The sequence below is a fragment of the Eubalaena glacialis genome, chromosome 18 (assembly GCF_028564815.1).
Source record: "Eubalaena glacialis isolate mEubGla1 chromosome 18, mEubGla1.1.hap2.+ XY, whole genome shotgun sequence".
NCBI classification, from domain to species: domain Eukaryota; kingdom Metazoa; phylum Chordata; class Mammalia; order Artiodactyla; family Balaenidae; genus Eubalaena; species Eubalaena glacialis.
Window position 1 is genome coordinate 58345747 of NC_083733.1, and position 20727 is coordinate 58366473.

A 20727-nucleotide genomic window follows, 5' to 3' on the forward strand; every position below is an offset into this window, starting at 1 on the left:
AATATATCAGCGGGGACAGAGAAGCCACGTGTGTGTCGTGCTTGCTTTGTGGACCCAGGGTGTGGGCAGGACGGTGTTCCCTGTGCTGGCACCCGTGGCTGGGTGATTCACAGAACCCCAGGAATTTAGCCTGGCATGAGCTTGGGAGTCATGGAATCTCAAAGTCATCAAATCATGGAGTTGTAGCCCCACAAGGGTTAGAGTGAGAGCACCTTGAATTCGCCAGGAGATGGGATCATGGGATAAGAACAGGGGAGAGGAAGGGAATCACACTCTGGATCCTCTCATATTGGAGAGGTCCCCGGGGAGGCGATGATGCTAATGGTTCATTGAACTCCCACCCTGTGCTCTGCCCTCTTCTAAGCACTCTACGTGTATTAGCTCACTCAATCGTCACAAGGCACAGAGAGGGAAAGTGACCTGCCCAAGATCACACAGCTGAGAGGTGACAAATCTGGGATTTGAACCTAGGCTGTCCAAGCTCTAAGTCACTATGCTCTTCTCTCTCTTTTTGTTGAGATAAACTTTCATACAGTGATGTGCACAAGTCTCAAGGGCACAGCTCAGCGATTTAAAAAATTACTTCCACGTAGCCACTAGCCATAAAGTTCTCTCATGCCCCTTTCCAGTCAGCCCCCCTCCAGAGGTAACTGCTGATCTGCTTTCTGTCACCATCGTTTAGTTGTACCAGTTCTTGGACTTTGTAGAAATGCAGTCTTACAGCATGCTGTCTCATGTGTCTGGCTTCCTGTCCTCCACACCACGTCTATGAGAGTCATCCACAGTGTTCCATGTATCAGTAGCCTGCTCTTTTTCATTTCTGTGGAGTTTTCCACTGTGTGACTATTACACGATTTGTTGATCCATTTTCTTGTTGATGGACATTTGCTGTTTCCACTTTGGAAGCCTCTAGGAAGAGGAACATTCTAGTAATATCCTCTGATGACACATGTGTGCATCTCTGTTGGGTACATGCTTAGGAATGGAATTGCTGATTGGGGGATAGACAGTGTTTATCTTTAATAGAAATAGTCACACCCTTTCCAAAGCTCTTGTGTCATCTGCATTCCAACAGTGTATCAAAGTTCCAGTTGCTCCACATCCATGTCAACACTTGCTATTGTCAGTCTTTTGAATTTTAGCCCTTCTGGTTGGGCAGCTCTACCACTTCCCTCAAGGCAGCCTTTCTAACACAGCCCAGAGATTGGAGTGAGAGGAAGCCCTGGGGCTGGTCCGGGCCTGCCTGCCTCCCAGCACAGGTGTCTGGGTGGTCGGGATGCTGAGAGTCCACATGAGTGTGAGTGTGTGCACATGCCCACTGCACAAGACCGTGCTGAGGAGGAGTGCCTGAATCTGAGGGGAAAGGCAGTCAGAAGGCAGCGGCCATGTGTGCCAGAAACCGCCTGTGATGCCCAGGGCAGAGCCCAGTCCGGTAAGGGTTACATGAGCCTGGACCTCTTCTGGGGAGGCCAGAGAAACTACTTTATTCATCAGGTACAGGGTAAGAAATACTCCCATAGACAGGTGGGCAATCTGAGGCCCAGAGAGGGCAGGGACTTCCTTGAGGTCACACAGCAGAAAAATAACCCAGGTTTCTGATTGTCTATGCTAATGTCCTCCTACCCTCCCAGCTCCACTTCCTCCAGGGATCCAAGAGGCAGGAAGGAGGCCTCAGGTGGAAGGACCACAGGGCCAGGGCCCATCTCTCATAATCTTTTCAGGCACCCCCTTATCTCCCACCATCCTTCTAATTCAGGGCCCACTTGCCATAGGTCCCTTCTCCCCCCATCTCCCCTCATCCCCCTGTCTCACGGATCTTCCCATCTCTCGCAGTATCTCTGTCTTAGGGCCCCTTCTCCCACAATCTCTGTTTCAAGGGGCTCCTCCCCCACATTGCTCCTATGCCAAGGCCCCTCAGAATCCCCTGATTCAAAGTTCCTGTCCTGCCCCACTCAGAGGGTTCCTCTCCAACAATGTCCTTGCCTCTGGACTCCACCATCCATGGCCCATGCCTTTTTTAAAAAAATTATTTATTTTAAATTATTTATTTATTTATTTTTGGCTGTGTTGGGTCTTCGTTTCTGTGCGAGGGCTTTCTCTAGTTGCGGCAAGCGGGGGCCACTCTTCATCGCGGTGCGCGGGCCTCTCACTATCGCGGCCTCTCGTTGCGGAGCACAAGCTCCAGATGCGCAGGCTCAGTAGTTGTGGCACACGGGCTTAGTTGCTCCGCGGCATGTGGGATCTTCCCAGACCAGGGCTCGAACCCGTGTCCCCTGCATTGGCAGGCAGATTCTCAACCACTGCGCCACCAGGGAAGCCCGGCCCATGCCTTTTGACACCTCCAGGACTTTGCCTGTTACGTCTTCTGCTCAGAGCACGTACTGGCGGGTTATGAGTGAAATCACTTTTATTCGTGTTCCTATGAGGAAACCCCAAAGCCCTCATAACAAAAGTCAAACCCCAATTTCCCCAGGTCGGCCCTGGAAGAAGGCAGCTGGACCTCTGCTTCCAACTCTCTGCTCCCCAAGATTCATCTTCCTCTTGGGGGCTCTTCTGGTTACCCCTGCTGCTCCCATCACTTTGAACTCAGGTGCTGCTCCCCCATTAATGCTCTGGGCTAACTGTGGACTCACAGGCCCCCCCTTGACTTCCTGAAGCCCAGCTCGACCCAAGTGGGAAATCTGAACAAGCTTCTACTAAAAGCCTGGGGCTGACAAAGAGGAAGTAAACGGTAACTAGCCAACCTGATCTTCAAAGTATGGCTCATTCAGTTTCAGCTTGGGACCTCCCCCCCTCCCACGCGCACACCTGTGGCCTCCCTGCCTATTGCTCCACCAGCCCCTTCGACAGGGTCATCTTCCCCACCTTGTGGGGATGCCCTCCAGCAGGCCTCAAAGCCCAAAACCAAAAGGAATGTGATCCTTGGAAGACAGAGTTGGAGTTAAGAGTCACCTGGATATCCCAGGTGAGTATTCTCCTTCAGGCCCACCCAACCTTGGAAAATGAGGTCCTCAATCTGTGTAAGGGAGCCCAGGCTTCCCAATACTTCCACACGCATTTCTTGAGGCATGCTGGTGCACCCTTCTTTCCCACAACTCACTCAGGGGCAGGGGCAAAGACTGAGAGAACTATGGCTGTGAGAGCTAGGGGAAAGAAAGGTCCATGTCTCAGATGCCAGCCACTCTTTGGGACATCCAAGGGGCCAGCAGCCCCTAGTAAGTTACTGCTAAGTTTGAGAAGACTGAACTCTAGAAATAATCATAACAGTCATGATAATGTAGTGGCAATAATATGGACTACCATTTATTGAGCAGTTATAAAATATCAAGACTCTTTCAAGCACTTTACATGGACCATTCAACCCCATCTCAACCCCGTGAGTGTGGTACAATTACAGGATGAACAAAATCGGACTACAGGTTGGATCTGTTTCTTTTACTTTAACCTTTGCTTCTCATTTGTTCACTAAAAGGATACTGTCTATACATAATGGCCTGCCTGGGGAACCCTGCCCCTCTACTTGAATGTTAAACCAAAGTGCCTTTGTTCAGGGAAACATCCTGACCCTGTCCACCTGTGAATGGCTGCAAGAAAGAAGAAATTAACACATCCCCTCCCTGAGGCTGGCCATTCCAGGAGATATTTGCAAGACTTATGGCCTTTTTACTTTACTTCCTCACCTCCTCCCCTTCTCTGTTCTATAAAAGAAACTGGCATCCAGACCCCAATCAGATGGTCTTTTTGAGATACTAGTCCGCCATCTTCTCAGTCTGCCGGCTTTCCGAATAAAGTCGCTATTCCTTCCCTCAACACCTCATCTCCTGATTTATTGGCCTGTCGTGCGGCGAGCAGAGCAAGCTTGGACTTGGTAACAGTACCACCAGGATCTTCACTGTCCAGTTGAGGACACCGAGGTTCAGGGAGGTGATGAGGTCAAGCACAGCCTGAATTTTGACCTCTGACCCCAGAATCCCAGCTCTTTTCGTTATAACAACTCCGTCTTTTAAAAATTCTCACCCCGGGCTTCCCTGGTGGCACAGTGGTTAAGAATCCGCCTGCCGGGGCTTCCTTGGTGGCGCAGTGGTTGAGAATCTGCCTGCCAATGCAGGGGACACGGGTTCGAGCCCTGGTCCGGGAAGATCCCACATGCCGCAGAGCAACTAAGCCCGTGTGCCACAACTACTGAAGCCTGCGCGCCTAGAGCCCGTGCCCCGCAACAAGAGAAGCCACCACAATGAGAAGCCCGCGCACCGCAACGAAGAGTAGCCCCCGCTCGCCGCAACTAGAGAAAGCCCGCGGGCAGCAACAGAGACCCAACGCAGCCAAAAATAAATAAAAAATAAATAAATGTTTAAAAAAAATTTTTTTTCACCCCTTCAATAAAACTAGAAGAAAACAAAGTGATAAAATGAAAAAAAATCTCAACCCTTTCCTTTCCCCCACTTCCCTCCGTCCTATCCAAAGCAGGGGCATCCCTAGGTCCCTAACCCTAACCCTTTCATCCTTGGGAGCCCAAGGGTTGTGGGGGGAGCTTTGCCCCCTACCTTAGATGCCCCGCCTCCAGCAACCATGGCCCCATCACTAGCCTCTTGAAGAAGGAAGAAATAGGTTCCCACAAATCCTCTACAGTCTCTCTATTCAAAATGTGGGCCATGGACCAGAAGCATCAACACCACCTAGAAACCTGTTAGAAATGCAAATGAATGGTCTCACCCTAGATCTGCTGAATCAACATCTGCGTGTTTTAGCAAGTGTTTTCTTTTATACCTTCTAGAGTCAGAATGACAGCTCTACACGGTCTCCATCGTACCCTGCACGGGGGAGTACACAACGTTTTCTGCCTTTAGAGCTCCGGCTTCTGACTTTAGAGCTCGCATAACGCCCTGACTCCTGACAACCCACCTTCCCCGACTCCACGCGTCCTGCTTCTGAAACTGCAACTCCCACAATGCCCAGAGGCGTCACTTTACGCGACTACATCTCCCAAGGTGTTTCGCGAGCCATACCACCATCATGGCGCCCACTCTCTCCGACATCATCGGGACTACAACTCCCACAATGCTCGGCGGCAAAACTACCGCCCCCAGAGGCTCCAGACCCGCTACACGTCAGCTCCCGCTCCGCTGGGTGAGGCCAGGCTCGGGCGGGTCCCGCGGGGTGTGCAGGGCCCCGGGCTCGTTACAGCCGTTCTTCCCCTCATAGCACAGACATGGCGGCCGAGAAGGACCAGCAGAAGGATGCCGAGGTGGAAGGGCTGAGCGCCACGTGAGCAAGCTGGATCTAGCCCCCCTGACCGAGACCCGGGAGTCCTGGTCCCCCGCCCCTTCCTCCCTGGGGTCCTAGGAATCCCGGCCTCCAGACACATGAGTCTGGGCCCCTGGTGTCCTCTTCGAGGACTCTGGAGTCTGGGCCCTCAGCCCCTTTCTCCCCGGGGATCCAGGAGTCTGGGACCATATCTTCCCCAGAACCCCGGAGTCCGGCCCCCCTCGGTCCTCTTCTTGCTCGAGGGTCCGGGTTCCATCCCGGTCTATCGCTGACCTGGCCCCGCACCCACCAGGACCCTGCTGCCGAAATTGATTCCGTCCGGCGCGGGCCGTGAGTGGCTGGAGCGGCGCCGTGCGACCATCCGGCCCTGGGGCTCCTTCGTGGACCAGCGGCGCTTCTCGCGGCCCCGCAACCTGGGCGAGCTGTGCCAGCGCCTCGTACGCAACGTGGAGTACTACCAGAGCAACTATGTGTTCGTGTTCCTGGGCCTCATCCTGTACTGTGTGTGAGTGCCTCTCCGGCCCGGCCCCGCGCCCACCAGGCTGCCAGGCCCGCACTGGCCTGCCCCGCCCTCAGCATCCGGCCCCTCCTCTCACTGGCCAGGCCCCGTCCCCATGGGGTAGCTCTGCCGGACCTTTTGACCCAAGGGCCAGGTCCCTACTCCCGCATCAGCCTGGCCAGGATTCAGTGTGACCAAATGTGACCTAGACTTCCCCGGCCCCAAGGACGTAGCCTGTCATCCGCCAGTGTAGAAGGTCAGGGCCTCCGTGTCTGGCCCAGTCCCAGCTGCCTGACGCATGCCTCCCTGCCCTCTTCCAGGGCGACATCCCCCATGCTGCTGGTGGCTCTGGCTGTCTTCTTTGGCGCCTGTTACATCCTCTATCTGCGCACGTTGCAGTCCAAGTTTGTGCTGATGGGTGAGAAATCCCCTGCCCTCCTCAAATCCTGGTCTCTTGGAATGCAAACCTTTGACTCCAAATCTCAGTCCTTGTGAACCCAAGTCTGCCCAAGCCTAGATCTACACTAGATCCCCCAAACTCAATCCCTTAAAGTCTCAGACACACCGGATGCTTCCACCCACTCTCAGCCCCCCAAATTGCTATTCCCCAAGCCCAGAAGATATCCCAGAACCCACCTCCGCCTGCTCCTGTCCCTTAAACTTCCTCCTTCCCTCTCCCTCCTCCCTAACCTCCTGCCAAAGGCATCAGCTGCAGGTACCCACATTGGACACCAGGTGGCGACCTTGCACTGGCCTATATCTGTGCTCCCCTTTCCTGCTTCCTGGGGTGGAAGTGGAAAAATCTTGGGACTTCTCAGAGAGGGAAGCTGAGGCCTGTGGCTCATGTGGTCCCAGACTGGCACCAAGCACCACTGAGAAGAAAGAGGGGCCTGAGTTCCCAAGTAGGGGAGGCTCAAGGTTTGGAGTGGGGATAAGGGGGAATTGCGATCAGACAAACAGGTAGACCTAAGACGGAATCCTTCAGAAGCCTGCCAGTTTTGTACATGACAAAGGTGGTCTGGGTGGAGGGGCATGTCGGGCAAGCCCAGGGCATGGAGGGAGCGCCTGGAGCATAGACATGACGTGGCTTCAGCCACTGCTGCCACCAGGACCTGCAGACCCGACCTTCCAGTCTGCCTTGAGAAGGCAGACATCTGTACAGCCCTCCCTCAGTGTCCACAGGGGATTGTTCCAGGAGCCCCCGTGGATGCCAGAATCCACAGATGCTCAAGTCCTTTGTAAAAAATGACAAAGAACAATGATCCACGGGTTTCCATCCGAGGATACAGAGGACTGACTGTATTGTTTTGTGAAATCATCCAAGGAATTCCCTGGCGGTCCAGTAGTTAAGACTCCGTGCTTCCACTGCAGGGGGCCCAGGTTCCATCCCTCGTCAGGGAACTAAGATCCCGCGTGCCGCACAACACGGCCCCCCAAAAAAAAAATGAAAGAAAGAAAAATCATCCAGTTTCTCGGTCAGCCACAAATCAAATCAAATTCTTGTGGAATAATATGCAGACTCAAAAGACACATCCACGGGTCAGACTTGGCTCTTGGGCCACCAGTTGGAGACTCTAGGTCTACGGGAGTGCAGGTTGGAGCAGGAGAGCTGTAGTTTAGAGGGTGGTGAGGGGGCTGAGGAAGGCCCCTTGTATTCCCACGGACAGTGGGTGGGGACATTGGAGACATGGGTGGGGCCCATGGACTTGGAGGGCCTCGGCACGAGGAGTTTAGATCCTGAGGCTCCCGGAGCTTGTGACACCAGATTGGTGGGGTGGGGGTCTCAGGGGTTACTCTGGGAGAGGGCACGAGTATCGGAACAGCTGCCCCAATGCCGTCTGCCCCCAGGCCGAGAGGTGACCCCAGCCCATCAGTATGCTCTGGCTGGGACCGTCTCCTTTCCCTTCTTCTGGCTGGCTGGCGCGGGCTCCGCCGTCTTCTGGGTCCTGGGTGAGTACAGGATCTGGGTAGCGCTGTGGGCAGTGGGGGCCAGGTGAGGTAGTCAGGCCCTGAACTGCCCGTTTTCCTGCAGGAGCCACCCTCGTGGTCATCGGCTCCCACGCCGCCTTCCATCAGGTGGAGGCCATGGACGGGGAGGAGCTGCAAATGGAACCTGTGTGAGGTGGCTTCACGGACCTGCCAGCCTCCCGAGCCAGCTGCCCTGTCCCCGTTCACCCCCGTCCTGCTCGGCTCTGCAGGTCTGGCCAAAGGCCCCCTTCCCATTACAAGCCCAGGGAGGGACTCCAACTTTGGAAATAAAACTGTTAACAGTTGTTCAGCAGATATTCTCCCAGGGTCTTCTGTGGGTCTGTGCCGGGTGATGCTGGGATCCTGCAGAGGCCAAGAAGGTGGGGAGCGAGTGGGCCGCGGGCGTGGTGGGAGGAGGGTGGTGGAGAATAAGCAAGATGAATAACAAATATGATAGGACGGCCAGCGATGACAGGTTCTAAGGAGGAGAAAAGAGTATCCCAGGGGCCCCCGAGACCGCCCCCATATTCGGTGATTTGCTAGGAGGACTCAGGACTCAGTATCTAGTTGTACTCACAGATGTGATTTTTTTTTTTAAGCTAATGAATTGCCACTTACTGGGGCTTTATTTTATTTTATTTTATTTTTAATTTATTTATTTTTGGCCACGTTGAGTCTTCGTTGCTGTGCGCGGGCTTTCTCTAGTTGCGGCAAGCGGGGGCTACTCTTTGTTGCGGTGCGCGGGCTTCTCATTGCAGTGTTTTCTCTCTTGTTGCGGAGCACGGGCTCTAGGCGCACGGGCTTCAGTAGTTGTGGCACGCGGGCTCAGTAGTTGTGGCGCATGGGCTTAGTCGCTCGGCAGCATGTGGGATCTTCTCGGACCAGGTGTCGAACCCCTGTCCCCTGCGTTGGCAGGCAGATTCTTAACCACTGCACCACCAGGGAAGTCCCCAGGTGTGATTTACTATCATGAAAGACTATGAAGCAAAATCAGCAAAGGAAAAAGGCACATGGGCGAAATCCAGAGGAAACCAGGCACAAGCTGCCCAGAGTCCTCTCCCAGTGGAGCCACCTGGGTTGAGTGTAATACCCCCAGCAGTGAAATGTTGTCTTCGGAGAAGCTCATCAGAGACTTAGTACCCAGAAGGAAAGCAGTTGTTCAGCATAAACAACATCGTTTGCACAAACAGTTTAGACATGAGAGCCACTCTTTCAGGGAGTGGTGAGAACCTTGCTGAAACCCAGGTTCCCAGATGCCAGCCAAGGGCCACTACGCAAGCAGGCCTCTCTAAGGGCAGCAGTCTTGGGCCTACTGTGTTAACTCTTCCTCATAGAGAAAGTTCTGGAGATGAGTTATAGTTTAAAGAAGACCTCCCTGAGACGATGTTGAATGAAGACTTAAATTGAGTGAGGGAGCCGCTGCAGATCTTTTGGAGGAAGAATGTTCTGGACAGAGGAAGCATTAGGTGCAAAGGCCCAGAGACAGCAGTGTGCCTGGAGGTTTGAGGAACAGCGAGGAGGCCGGTATGGCTGGAGCAGATGGTGGGGGGGAGCTTTGGTTTTCCTGAGTGAGGTGAGAGTGACACAATTTGCTTTTCATTGTAACGCATAGGCTGCTCTGTGGGACCGCTGACAAAAGAGAAATGCACGTGGTAGGGAAAGCACTTGGCAGGTGTGACAGCAAAGTGTGGTAACAGATAGGGTCTGAAACGCTACTTCAGATGGGGCTGGTCTGGGAGCGCTCTCCAAGGAGGTGGCATTTCAGTGAGCTCTGAGGGAAGCGGAGCCAGCCACAGGAAGAGCTGCGGGCCGAGCGGCCTAAGCAGAGGTACAGCCAGTGCCCAGGCCTGGCAGTGCCATCCCCCGGCCTCCCCACCTTCGTGTCTCATCACCAAAACTCACCGGTTCATCGTTCATTCAGGGCCCGCTGAGTGCTCACCATTGTTCTGGAATCCTGTCACATATGGTGGCCACCAGCCACATGTGGCTACTGAGCACTTGAAACATGGCTGGTCCAGATTGAGATGTGCTGTGAGTGTAAAATACCCACCAGATTTCAAAGACTTAGTAGGAAAAGGGTGTAAAATATCTCGTTAATAATTTTGTATATTGGTTATGTGTTGGAAGGATAATCTGTTGGATATGCCAGGGTAAATTATTATGTTCACCTTTTTCTTTTACTTTTTAAAATGTAATTAGGTAGAAAACACAGGGGACTTCCCTGGCAGTCCAGTGGTTAGGACTCCGCGCTTCCACGGCAGGGGGCACAGGTTTGATCCCTGGTCAGGGAACTAAGATCCCGCATGCCGCGCGGCACGGCCAGAAAAAAAAAGAAAATACAACATTACATCTGTAGCTCATATCCTGTTTCTACTGGACACACTGGCTTAGATGCTGGGGAACCAGCAGCGCCACAAAGAGACGAGGCCCACATTCATGAGCCAAGCAACAACAAGCAGGAAGCTCTCAGCGAAGCCAATGAAACAGGTGAGGCTGGAGGGTAGCTGGGGAAGGAGGGACTCGCTTAGAGGGGAGGGGCAGGGCCTTGCTGGGCAATGAGGAGGAGATTGCCTCTCAGAGGTCTGGGGGGAGAGTATTCCAGCCAGAAGGAACTGCAAGTGCAAAGGCCCTGAGGTAGGACCTGCCCAGTGACAAGGCAACGCTGTGGCTGGGGTGAAGGGAGTGACGTAGGAGATGATGGTGGGGAGGATGTCGGGGACCAGATGAGGCCGGACCTGCAAGCCACGGGAGGTCTTTGGATTTTAGCTTAAGGTAATGTGGAACTGTGGAAGGCTTTTGAGCAGGGGAGGGACAGGGTCAGGTGTGAACGTTAGAAATATCTCTCCGAGGGACTTCCCCGGCGGTCCAGTGATTGGGACTCCACGCTTCCACGGCAGGGGGCACGGCTTCAGTCCCTCATCGGGGAACTAAGATCCTGCAAGCCGTGCAGCACGGGCAAAAAAAAAAAAGAAGAAAAAGAAATATCCCTTCGGTGTCGTGTGGGGGATGGGCTGGAAGGAGTGAGACCAGGGAGGATGAGCCAAGCTGGGGAAGATGAGGCAGGGACGTGGAACAGAAAGGACGGACGGGAAGGCAGATTCAGGAAGACAAGGGTGGGCGCTTGGCGACTGACCTGCATCGGAGCTGAGTGGGAGAGAGCAGGCAAGGGTGACCCCGCACTTCTGGCAAAATGGGAAGATTAGGGGGCTTGGGTGTCCAGGCCCACTCTGTTCCCAGTCACCAGGGCTGCACTTCCAGTGGCTGCCACCAGAGGGCAGAAAAGGGCTTCCTCCAGACCTTCTGCAGGGAGGGAGCCAGGGATGGACTTGTCCTGGCCGAGGAGACCTGGGGTGCCTGACGAGGAGAGTCTACTCAGAGGCCAGGGTCCCAACCCCAACTTGGGGGTAGCAGAGGACGTTTAGTTTGTTAATCCAGCTGCCAGTATTCCCAGGGGAGACTGCCCTTCGGGGTGGGTGGTCACTCTGTCCAGTTTCCATTGCAGGGCCTGGAGTCAATGTGGTCAGGCTGACTTGTTTGGAGATGACAGAAGCCGGGGACCCAAGGACCTGGGACTGAGATCCCTGGGGCAAGGGATCAGCAGCCTGGGTCTGGGGGTTGGTGGTGGGAGGCTGAGACTCAGGCCAGAGGCCTAATCTGGAGGTGACTAACTCCAGGTCCCTAACTGATGTTGAGACCAGAAGCTTCCATGGGGGTGGGCAGAACTGGGGGGCCACTTCCCCCTCTATCCCTTCCTGAATGACCTTGGGGTTGAGAGTTTTGGTTTTGGGAAAGAGAAACTGGGGGCTTGGTGTCTCGTCAAGGGACCAAAAGTCTGGTTGTCTATTTTGGTGATAGAGTCTGGGGGTCCAGTTAGCTGGTTGGAGTGACAGATTGGGGCTCTGGCCATCAACTTCATGATTAAAGAGCCCATGGGCCCAGGTTTGGGGTGACAGGGACAAGGGATCTACTTGTCCAGTGTAGAGTGACAGAGTCAGGGAGTACCTGCACTTCATTCGGGGTGTCAGACTGGCCATCTGATTGTCTTGTTTGGGGTGACAGCTTGGAGTCCAGTCTCTGGTTTGGGGTAATAGAAATTGGGGATCTTTTATCAACTTTGAGGTCATTTATCTAGCTTGGGGTGACAGACTGGGATTCCTGAGGACACTGGGAGTCCAGGGCCCTAGTTTGGGATGACAAGGTAAGGTGTCCCCTGGGCTGGAAGCAACCTGATCGGGGTCTGATTGTTTCTTGAGGCGGCAGAGACAGGCAACACTGTCTGGTTGGTGGTGACAGAGCCTGGGGATCCTGTTGTGTAATTTGGGACACCAGAGATTGGGGGGTTCTCTGCCCAGTGTGAAGTGACAGCAACTAGGAGATTTTTTTTTTTTTTTGGACAACATTTGCTTTTCTTTTTTGGCTGTGCCACGCGGCTCGTGGGATCTCAGTTCCCCAACCAGGGATTGAACCCCTGGGCCACGGCAGTGAAAGCGCCGAATCCTAACCACTAGACCACCAGGGAACTCCCTAGGAGATCATTTTTTTTAGTTTGGAGAATGTCTGCTTGACCTGTTTGAGGCTGGAAACACTGGGTCTAGTTCTCAAATTTTAAGTGACAGACTTAGGACTCTTTTGTCTGGTTGGGAGTGACAGAGACCGGAGTTGGAGGTGTCAGATACTGGGGTTCTTGTCAACGTTGGGGTGATGGGGACTAGTCTAGTCTGGGCTGACAGACTGGGGGTCTTATTGTCTAGTTTTCGGTGACCAAGACTGGGCCCTGGAGTTTCCTTAGGGGTATCAGAGTTAGCGTCTAATCTTTTTTGGGGTGACAGAATGATAGTCTAGTTGTTAGGTTGAGATATCAAAATTCTGAGGTTTGGGATATCAGATTGAAGTTTCAGTTTCTAGTTTGGAGCAACAGAAATCGGGGGTCTGGTGAACTCCATTGGGGTGTCTGAGGCTTGTGGTCTGGTTATTCCTTTTGGGGTGCCAGAAACACAAGGCCGATTGTCTAGCTTGGGGTTATAGAGACCAAGGGACTGGTTATCTAGTTTAGGGTGATGACACTGTGGTTGGGGTGCTGATCTGGGGTGAGAGACCTTGGGGTGACCATTTGGCTAGTTTGAAGAAGCAGACAGTACAGGTCTGGTTGCCTAGTTTGGGTGACAGACTGACTGGGCTCTTTCTGTTTGGCTTGGGAAGCAGAGACCAGGGATGCCGCTGTCATGAGATTTCAGAGGACTGTGGGGTATCTTTGTCTAGTGCGAAGTGCCAGAGCCTGGGGGTCCAGATGTCTAGTTTGGGACATCAGAAGTGAGGGTTCATGTGTCTAGATTGAAGTGGCAGAGACCAGAGGTTCTGGGATTCAGGACCCGGCTTGGGGTGACAGAGACTAGGAGGTTAGTTTGTGATGACAGAGATTAGGGATCAGTTGCCCAGTTTGGGATGAAATGACTAGAGCTCTGGGGTCTCATTTAGGGTGACGTAGAATGGGAGTTTGCTCGTCTAGTCTGGCATGAGTGGGACCAGGGGTCTGGTGGTCCAGTTTAGGATGACAGACCGGAGTTTGATTGACAAGGTGAAGGCTACACGGGCTGTGGGGTCAGGTCTCTAGTTTGAGGTGACATTTATGTACCCAGGTGCCCAAAGTGGAGTGACAGAGCCTAGAGGTACCGTTGTCTTGTTTTGGGGGGGAGGGGCAAAGACTGGGTCCCAGGGCATACTTGGGGTGTCAGAGACTGAGGGTTTGGTTGTATCCTTTTGTGGGGAAAAAACTGGGTCCCAGGGACATTCAGTTGACACACTCTGGAGGTCTGGTTGCCTAGTTTTGTGGGACAGAGTTTGGGGTTCTGGGTGTATTTGGAGTGACAGACTGGGATCTGGCTGTTGAGTGGCAACTTGGGGGTACTAAGGAGTATTTGGGGGTTTGGCTGTGGGCCTGTTATCTAGTTTTGTGGATCACAAACTGGGGCCCCAGGGTGTATTTGGGGTGACAGACCAGGGACATGGTTGTCTGGTTTTCAGAGGACAGATGCCATGGTCCCAGGGTGTATTGGGGATGACAGAATGGGGGTCTGGTGGTCTAGTTTTGGAGATCAGAGACTGGGGTCCCAGGGTATATTTGGGGTGACAGAGACCGGGGTCTGGTTGTCTAGTTTGCTCAGATATTGACTAGGATCTCAGAGAGTATTTGGGGTGGCAGAGATTGAAGTCTGTCTAGTTTTGTGGAACAAGGACTCAGGTCCCAGAGCATACCTGGGGTGACAGAGCTTAGGGTCTGGTTCTAATTTCGTGTGACAGAGACTGAGGTCCCAGGGAGCATTTGGGATGACAAAGCCTGCTACGTGGTCGTCTATTTTGTAGGACTGAGAGACTGGCATCCCAGGATGTTTTGGGGGTGACAGACTGGTTAAGACCAGAGGTTGGTGGTATGGTCTGGGTGGGGGATTGGGTGCTCAGCTTGTTAACTGGTGGAGAGAGTTTGAGTGCTGGTTGTCCAGTTTGATGTTGCAGACTTTTAAAAAAATATTTATTTATTTATGTAATTATTTTGGCTGCGCTGGGTCTTTGTTGCAGCGCGAGGGCTCTTCGTTGCGGTGCGCGGGCTCTAGAGCGCGTGGGCTCAGTAGTTGCAGTGCTCGGGCTTAGCTGTGGCATGTGGGATCTTAGCCCCCTGACCGGGGATCGAACCCGTGCCCCCTGCACTGGGAGCGCGGAGTCTTAACCACTGGACCACCAGGGAAGTCCCTGATGTTGCAGACTTTATTCATCCATTGTCATGTTTGGGGTGACAGAGACTATAGGTCTAGTTGCCCACATGGGGTGACAGAAACTTTTGGTCTTGTTTTATAATTGGGGGTGATAAGGACTGGAGTCTTTTGTCCAGTTTGGGTTGACATTAATTGGGGTTCAATTGTCCATTTGGGGGAGACAGGTCCTGGGACCAATCGTCTAGTTTGAGGTGATAAGACCAGGTGTCCAAGGTGACATCAGTGGGGGGGTACCATCTCTCAGTGCCAGGTGACAGAGACTACCTGTCCCTGGGTCTGGAGCCAATTCATGTGAACAATGGTTCAGTTTAGGGTGACAGAAACTGTGTGAGGCCAATCATCTACTTTGGGATGATAGAGTTGGAGTTTCACAATCTATTTGGGGGTGATGGGATGGGGTAACCGAGATTGGGGGTGTTGGTGAATAGTTGGAAAGAATTTTTTTTTGTCTTTACTGAGTTTGTTACAATATTGCTTCTGTTTTAGTTTTTTGGCCCTGAGGCATGTGGGATCTTAGCTCCCCGACCAGGGATCGAACCCGCACCCCCTGCATTGGAAGGTGAAGTCTTAACCACTGGACCACCAGGGAAGTCCCCCTATTGGAAAGAATTGAGATGGGGGACTAGCTTGCCTTCTTTGGATGACAGAGACCAAGGGTACCTTGTTGGGGTGTAGGAGACTAGAGTTCTGCTAGTCTACTTTGGGATGACAGATGGGGACCTAGTTGTCTAGTCTGGGGAGACACAAACTGGGGATCCAATGGCCCAATTTGAGATGACACACGGCATCGTGGAGATCGGTTATATTTTCATACCAAGGGTCTGGTGCTCTGTTTGCGGTGGTGTGACCAGGGGTGTGGGGACCTAGTTTCCCATGTCAGAGATTAGGGTCCAGGGCCTAGTCTGGGACATTAGTCCAGGAATCCGACTGTGTAGAGGGTGGCAACATGGGGGCCAGCTGTGTAGCTTGGGCAGAGAGACTGGGGTTGTGGTTGTGCCCTTTGGTAAGACGGAAGGTCACCGGTTTTAGTCTGAGGAGGCAGGAACTGTCATTCCAGTCCTCTAGTTTGGGGTGCAGAGCCTGGGGACGTGGTGCCTTCCAAATGCTGCGTCTGAGCGTGCTGGCACCTGAGTGTTCCTGGGGTGACTGAGTCAGGGGTCTCCTGCGCCCAGGTGTGGGGTCCCTGGACAAGTGTGGATTTCTGAGTAAGCGTGGCCTGGGTGTGGAGCCCCATTTGGGGGTTACAGAAGCCGGGCATTTGGAACCTGAGAGGTCAGGACCCCAGGGCCCAGGATCCACTTGAGGGGTGCTTGATTGGGTTTGGGGACGTCTGTGACACAAAGGGCCAAGGGCTTTCAAGGCTGGGATATCTCAACACGTGGGCGTGGAGGTGATGGACACTGTGGCAGAGACACCCAGCGTGGGGAGGATTGAGGACAGGGCCCGAATGCAGGGCTGAGGCGGGGGGGTGGGGTCCCTGAGGCTGGGGCACAGTGGGCTATGGGGCTTTCTGGCTCGGGGGGTTCAGCTGCCTTAGTCAAACACAACAGGGTCCTGAGGGTCAAAGTCTAGATTGGGGCACATGGTTATGGTGGTCAAGATGCATTGCTGCAGGTGATGAAAACTGGGGACCCAGATCCCTACTTGGGGGGGATACTGAATTTGGGGTGACCGGAGTCCCTCCTGCCGAGTTCTGGTGCTCGTGAGCCCACGTTCCTGATTTGGGTGCCTAAAGCCAGGCTCTAGATCTGCGACAGTGCAGACTTACATGGGGGCTGGAGGGGGCCATGGAGGCCTGCATTAGTGCTGACAGCGGGGGCCTAGCTGGTGACACAGGAGGGGCCTCCTGGGCTGCTTCCCCTGTCAAGCCTGGCTGAGTCTGGAGACTCAGCTGTCCAGTTGAGAGTGACTGGTCTGGGGTTTAGTGGTGACCACACTTGGCAGCCCATATGCTCATTTTGGGGTCCTGTTGATTACTTTAGAGCTGACTGCAGTTTGGGGCTCGCTGAGCCTGGGCGTCCCACACCCTGGTTTGGGGGTATCTGACACTGGGAGGCCAGATGCCGAGCTTGTGGGTGACTAGCCGTGGGGTTCAGATGCTATTCTGAGAGAGACTCGCTGTGGCTTCACCGACTGCGGGGCCCTGAAGGTAAACTTAGGGGTGAGACTGTGGTCTGCATTCTAATTTGAGGATTAAGGCTGGGGCCCTAAATGCTAAATTAGAGGTGACTTACCCTGGTGTCCAGATGGGAGGTTCTGTGGCTGGGGGACCCAGAGCCATAGTCTGGGGATAGCTGAGGCAAGCTACTCAGATGTCTAGTTTAAGGGGGCCTCATATGGGCTGCCCAGATGCTGAGGTTGAGATGACCAACGGGGAGTCCTAATGCCAGTTTGGGATGACGGCTGGGGCCCAGGTGTCAGGTTTGGCAGTGACCCCCTCAGTCACCTGCAGTTGACTGTGTCTTCAGATGCCTCCCTGGGGGTGAGGGGCCCTGTCCTTCTTGTGTATCAGAAGCCTTGGACTTCCCTGGCGGTCCAGTGGTTAAGACTCTGCACTTCCACCGCAGGGGGCGTGGGTTTGATTCCTGGTGGGAACTAGGATCCTGCATGCCACTCGGCGCGGTCCAAAAAAAAAAGGAAGGCTAGTTTTGGGGGGCATTTAAGAGGGGGGACTAGCTGCCTAGTTGGGGATTATTAAGAGTTCCTAATACTTACATACAATTTGGGGTTCACTGAGCCTCGAGGCCTAGTTGCCAAGGTTTGCCGTGACTGTCACTGGGCTTCCTTGTACTTGGTTTAGGGGTGATGCAGTTTGGAGTTGCCTAGTATGGGGGTGTCTGAGGCTAATCACCCAGGTACCTAGTTAAGGGTTGACTGACATGGCGGCTTAGACCTTGGAGGGCCTAGATGCCTGGTTTAGGGGTGGCTTAATGGGGGCGGGTCTCAATACCTAGTTCGGGGTGAACTAACCTCGGGGCCCAGATGCTGAGTTTAGGGTTTGCCACCTAGAGGGGCTCTAATGCGTATTTCATTTGGGAGGTACTGAGACCAGGGGCCCAGCTGCCTATTTTTGAGGTGTCTCAAAGTCAGGTGTCTGTGAGACCGTGGCGATGAAGAGGTTGGAGGTTACTGCCCATGGGGGTTCCTGCTACTTATTTTAATGGTGACAGTGGCTGTGAATCCATGTACACGTTTTGGGGCTGAATGAGCCTCGGGGCCTAATTAACAAATTTGGGGGTGACTGTGGGTCCCTGGTGTCGCGATGGTGGGTAATTGGGCTGAGATCCAGAAGTTTGATCTGGGGAATAGAGGCTAGTTTGGGGCACCTGACTGTGGGGTTCACATCCCTAGTTTGGGGGGTCACTGAGTTGAGGGATACAGAGGCTTGGCTTTGGGGGTCTTGAATTAGTCTCCTGTGGCTGGTAACAAACCAAGTGGCTTAAAACAGGAGAAACTTATTCCCTCGCAGTTCTGGAGGCCAGAAGTCCAAAATGAAGGTGTCAGCAGGGCCGCCATCCCTGCAAAGGCTCTAGGGGAGGATCCTTCCTTGCCTCTTCCTGGCTCCATCTTCACATGGCCTTCTCCTCTGAGGCTTCTCTTCAGTCTCGGTCTCTTATAAGGACATCACCATCGTCATTGGATTTAGGGCCACCCCAGGTAATGCAGGGTGGTCTCATCTGGAGATCTGTCACTTAATGACATCTTCAAAGACTCTTTACCAAATAATGTCACATTAGCAGTTTAGGACATGGACATCTTTTGGGGGGCCATCACAACCCACTACAGGGGTGTTTGAGGCAGGCACCCTAAATTCTGAGTTTGAATCTTTCTGATTATGGGGTTCCCAGAGTTTATTTTAGGATGACTGACCTTGAGGGTCAGCTCCAGATGCCTGACTAGGGGGTGTTTGGCTTGATTTGCCTACTTTTAGGGTAACAGCCTATGAGATACTAATGGTTAGTGTAGGGGTAACTGAAGGTTGGGGCCAGAGGTATAGGCTGGGGATCACTAAGCTTCAGTGTCAGAGTCCTGTCTTTGGGGATGTCTGAGGTTGGGAGGCTAGCTGCCTAGTTTGTGGGTTAACTTACTAAGTTCTTAACTCTTAGGGGAGGTGATGCGGGGGGAGCTCAGATGTGCATTTTAAGGGCAACTGATGACGGGGTTCCAGATGGCAAGTTGGAGAGCTAGTAAAGCTGCTTGTTCAAATGCCTGGGTTAGGGTTACCAATGATTGGGTCCAGATGCAAGGTTTGGGGGTGATGGTAGAGACCTAGATGACTAGTGTCAAGGTGACTTGCTGGGGGGGTTCCTGACCTTGTCTTAGTGGAAACTGAGTCTGGAGCCAACTGTCTAGTTTGGGAGAGTCTTAAGCTGGGTGGGGCCCAGATCCCAAGTTTGGATTGATTTAGTCTAGGGCTCCAGTTGTCAAGATTGGAGTTACTCAGTTTACGGGCGACTGAATTTCAGTCCCATTTCCTAGTTTGTGTTGAGAACAGCATTCATGCCCTGAGTGGGGTGACAGCAGCTGGGGGCCCATTTGTCTAGCTCATGGGTGACTTATCTCAAAGTCCTGATGTTTGTTTAGGGTTCAATGAGGAAAGTCTAGTTTAGGTGTTTCAACTTTAGGGCCTCTGATGCTTAACTCTGGGGTGACTGAGTCTGAGGGAATAAATGTCTACTTTAGGGGTGACTTGTGGAGTTACTTATTTTGGGGTGACTGATCTAAGGCCCGTCTCCCTTATCCTATCAGTGTCTTGGGCTGGAGGTTTGGGGTGAATGGGGCTGGGGCCCAGAACCCTCATTTGGGGGTGTCTGGGGCTGGGCTGTGGGTAGAATACGTTTCTGAGTCTGGGTAACTTTATATGGCCTGGGGTGACTCAGCTCAAGGTATGGATCTGATCCTAGGGGTCTCCAGTCTGCCTGGGGGTTTCTGAGAGCCGGTGGGGACTCACTTGCTTGGTTCTTGGATTTCTAGCCCCCTCCTTTGGGGGAATCTGAGACTGGGGCCCAGAAGTGCTATAGACCCCATCCCCAGGTCTGGGGACCCCAGCTCCATTGCTGCCCCCAAGGTCGGGCCCCTCCTGTGGATCTTTTGGGAGGGGTGATCCATTTCGAGGGTGACCGATTTGGGGGTCACACGCCTGGCCTACGTAGTTCTGGAGGGGACTGAGGGGGCCCGGGCGGGGCGGGAGTGGGGGCCCTGAGGCGCAGAGCCGGGCTGCGGTCCCCGGGGCTGGCTGCGGCGGGGGTTCTCGCGGGAAGCAGAGCGCGGCGGGGCAGCCGGCGGCGGGAGGGCGAGAGCCGGAGTGACAGGAGAGGAAGAAAAATGGGCCGAGAAATCAGAGTGGACGCGCGGGGGGCGCGAGTCCGGGAGCGGGCGGCGGCGGCGGCGGCGGCGGGCGGGGGCCGCGCCTCTGCCTCGAGGGACACCGCCCTAGAGGCCGGGGCCGGTGATCCTACCCCTCCCCTAATTCCAACCCCGCGCCCCTCCCGCTCCCCGCCGAGTTCCCGTCCCACCCCTCCCGCGGTCCAGGTCCCCTCTCGCGTTCTACGTGCCCCTCCCGAGCTCTTCCTTCCTCCAGGGAGTTCTATTTACTATGTCCACGTTCTCACCCCCCCGCGCAGTTATCTTCCCCTCCCCCCCGCCTGCTTTCTATCTGAGTCGCCCACGTTCTAAACTCTGCCTCTGCGGCCTAACTGCCTTCCCCTCCGCCTCCGACGCCCCCTCCTTCTTTTCTAAGTCTGTTCCCGCAATCCAACTCCCTCCTTCTTCAATCCCACCCCCCAGATTCTCTGCGCCCCCATCTCTTCCAAAGGTTCGAAGCGGAAATGGGGCGCGCGGCGGCGGCGGCGGCTGCGGCGGCGGCGGCGGGGGAGGGGCGGGGCGGGGCGGGGGCGGCGGCCAATGGAGCGGGAAGCAGGACAAATGAGGCCCGGCCCGCGCGGCCGACAGGCCCCTCCATCTTCCCATTAGCGCCTAATGGCCCCCCCGCCGCCGCCTGATGAAGATTTATCGGCCCCGGAACCCCCCCCCCTCCGCCCCGGGCCTCCCCCTTCGCCCGGCCCGGCGTCCCCCGCCCCCGCCGCCCGGACACCTGATGAAGCCGTCCGCGGGGCGGGAGGGGCTGCGGGAGCCCGACCGAGACGGCCCTCGCAGAGACCAAACGAGGCAGCCAGACAGAGACGCCCAGACGACGAAGAGAAAGTTCCGGGGACGCGGGAGTCAGGG

General features: G+C 54.4%; 1 protein-coding gene across 1 annotated transcript; it reads left to right on the forward strand.

Moving 5' to 3' along the window:
* Positions 1 to 5094: 5094 nt before the first annotated feature.
* Positions 5095 to 8045, forward strand: RABAC1 (Rab acceptor 1). The gene is made up of 5 exons (XM_061172677.1): positions 5095 to 5265; positions 5558 to 5770; positions 6085 to 6182; positions 7613 to 7714; positions 7797 to 8045. The coding sequence occupies exons 1-5, from the start codon at positions 5210 to 5212 to the stop codon at positions 7883 to 7885; spliced, it is 558 nt and encodes a 185-aa protein (XP_061028660.1). The 5' UTR covers positions 5095 to 5209; the 3' UTR covers positions 7886 to 8045.
* Positions 8046 to 20727: the final 12682 nt, after the last annotated feature.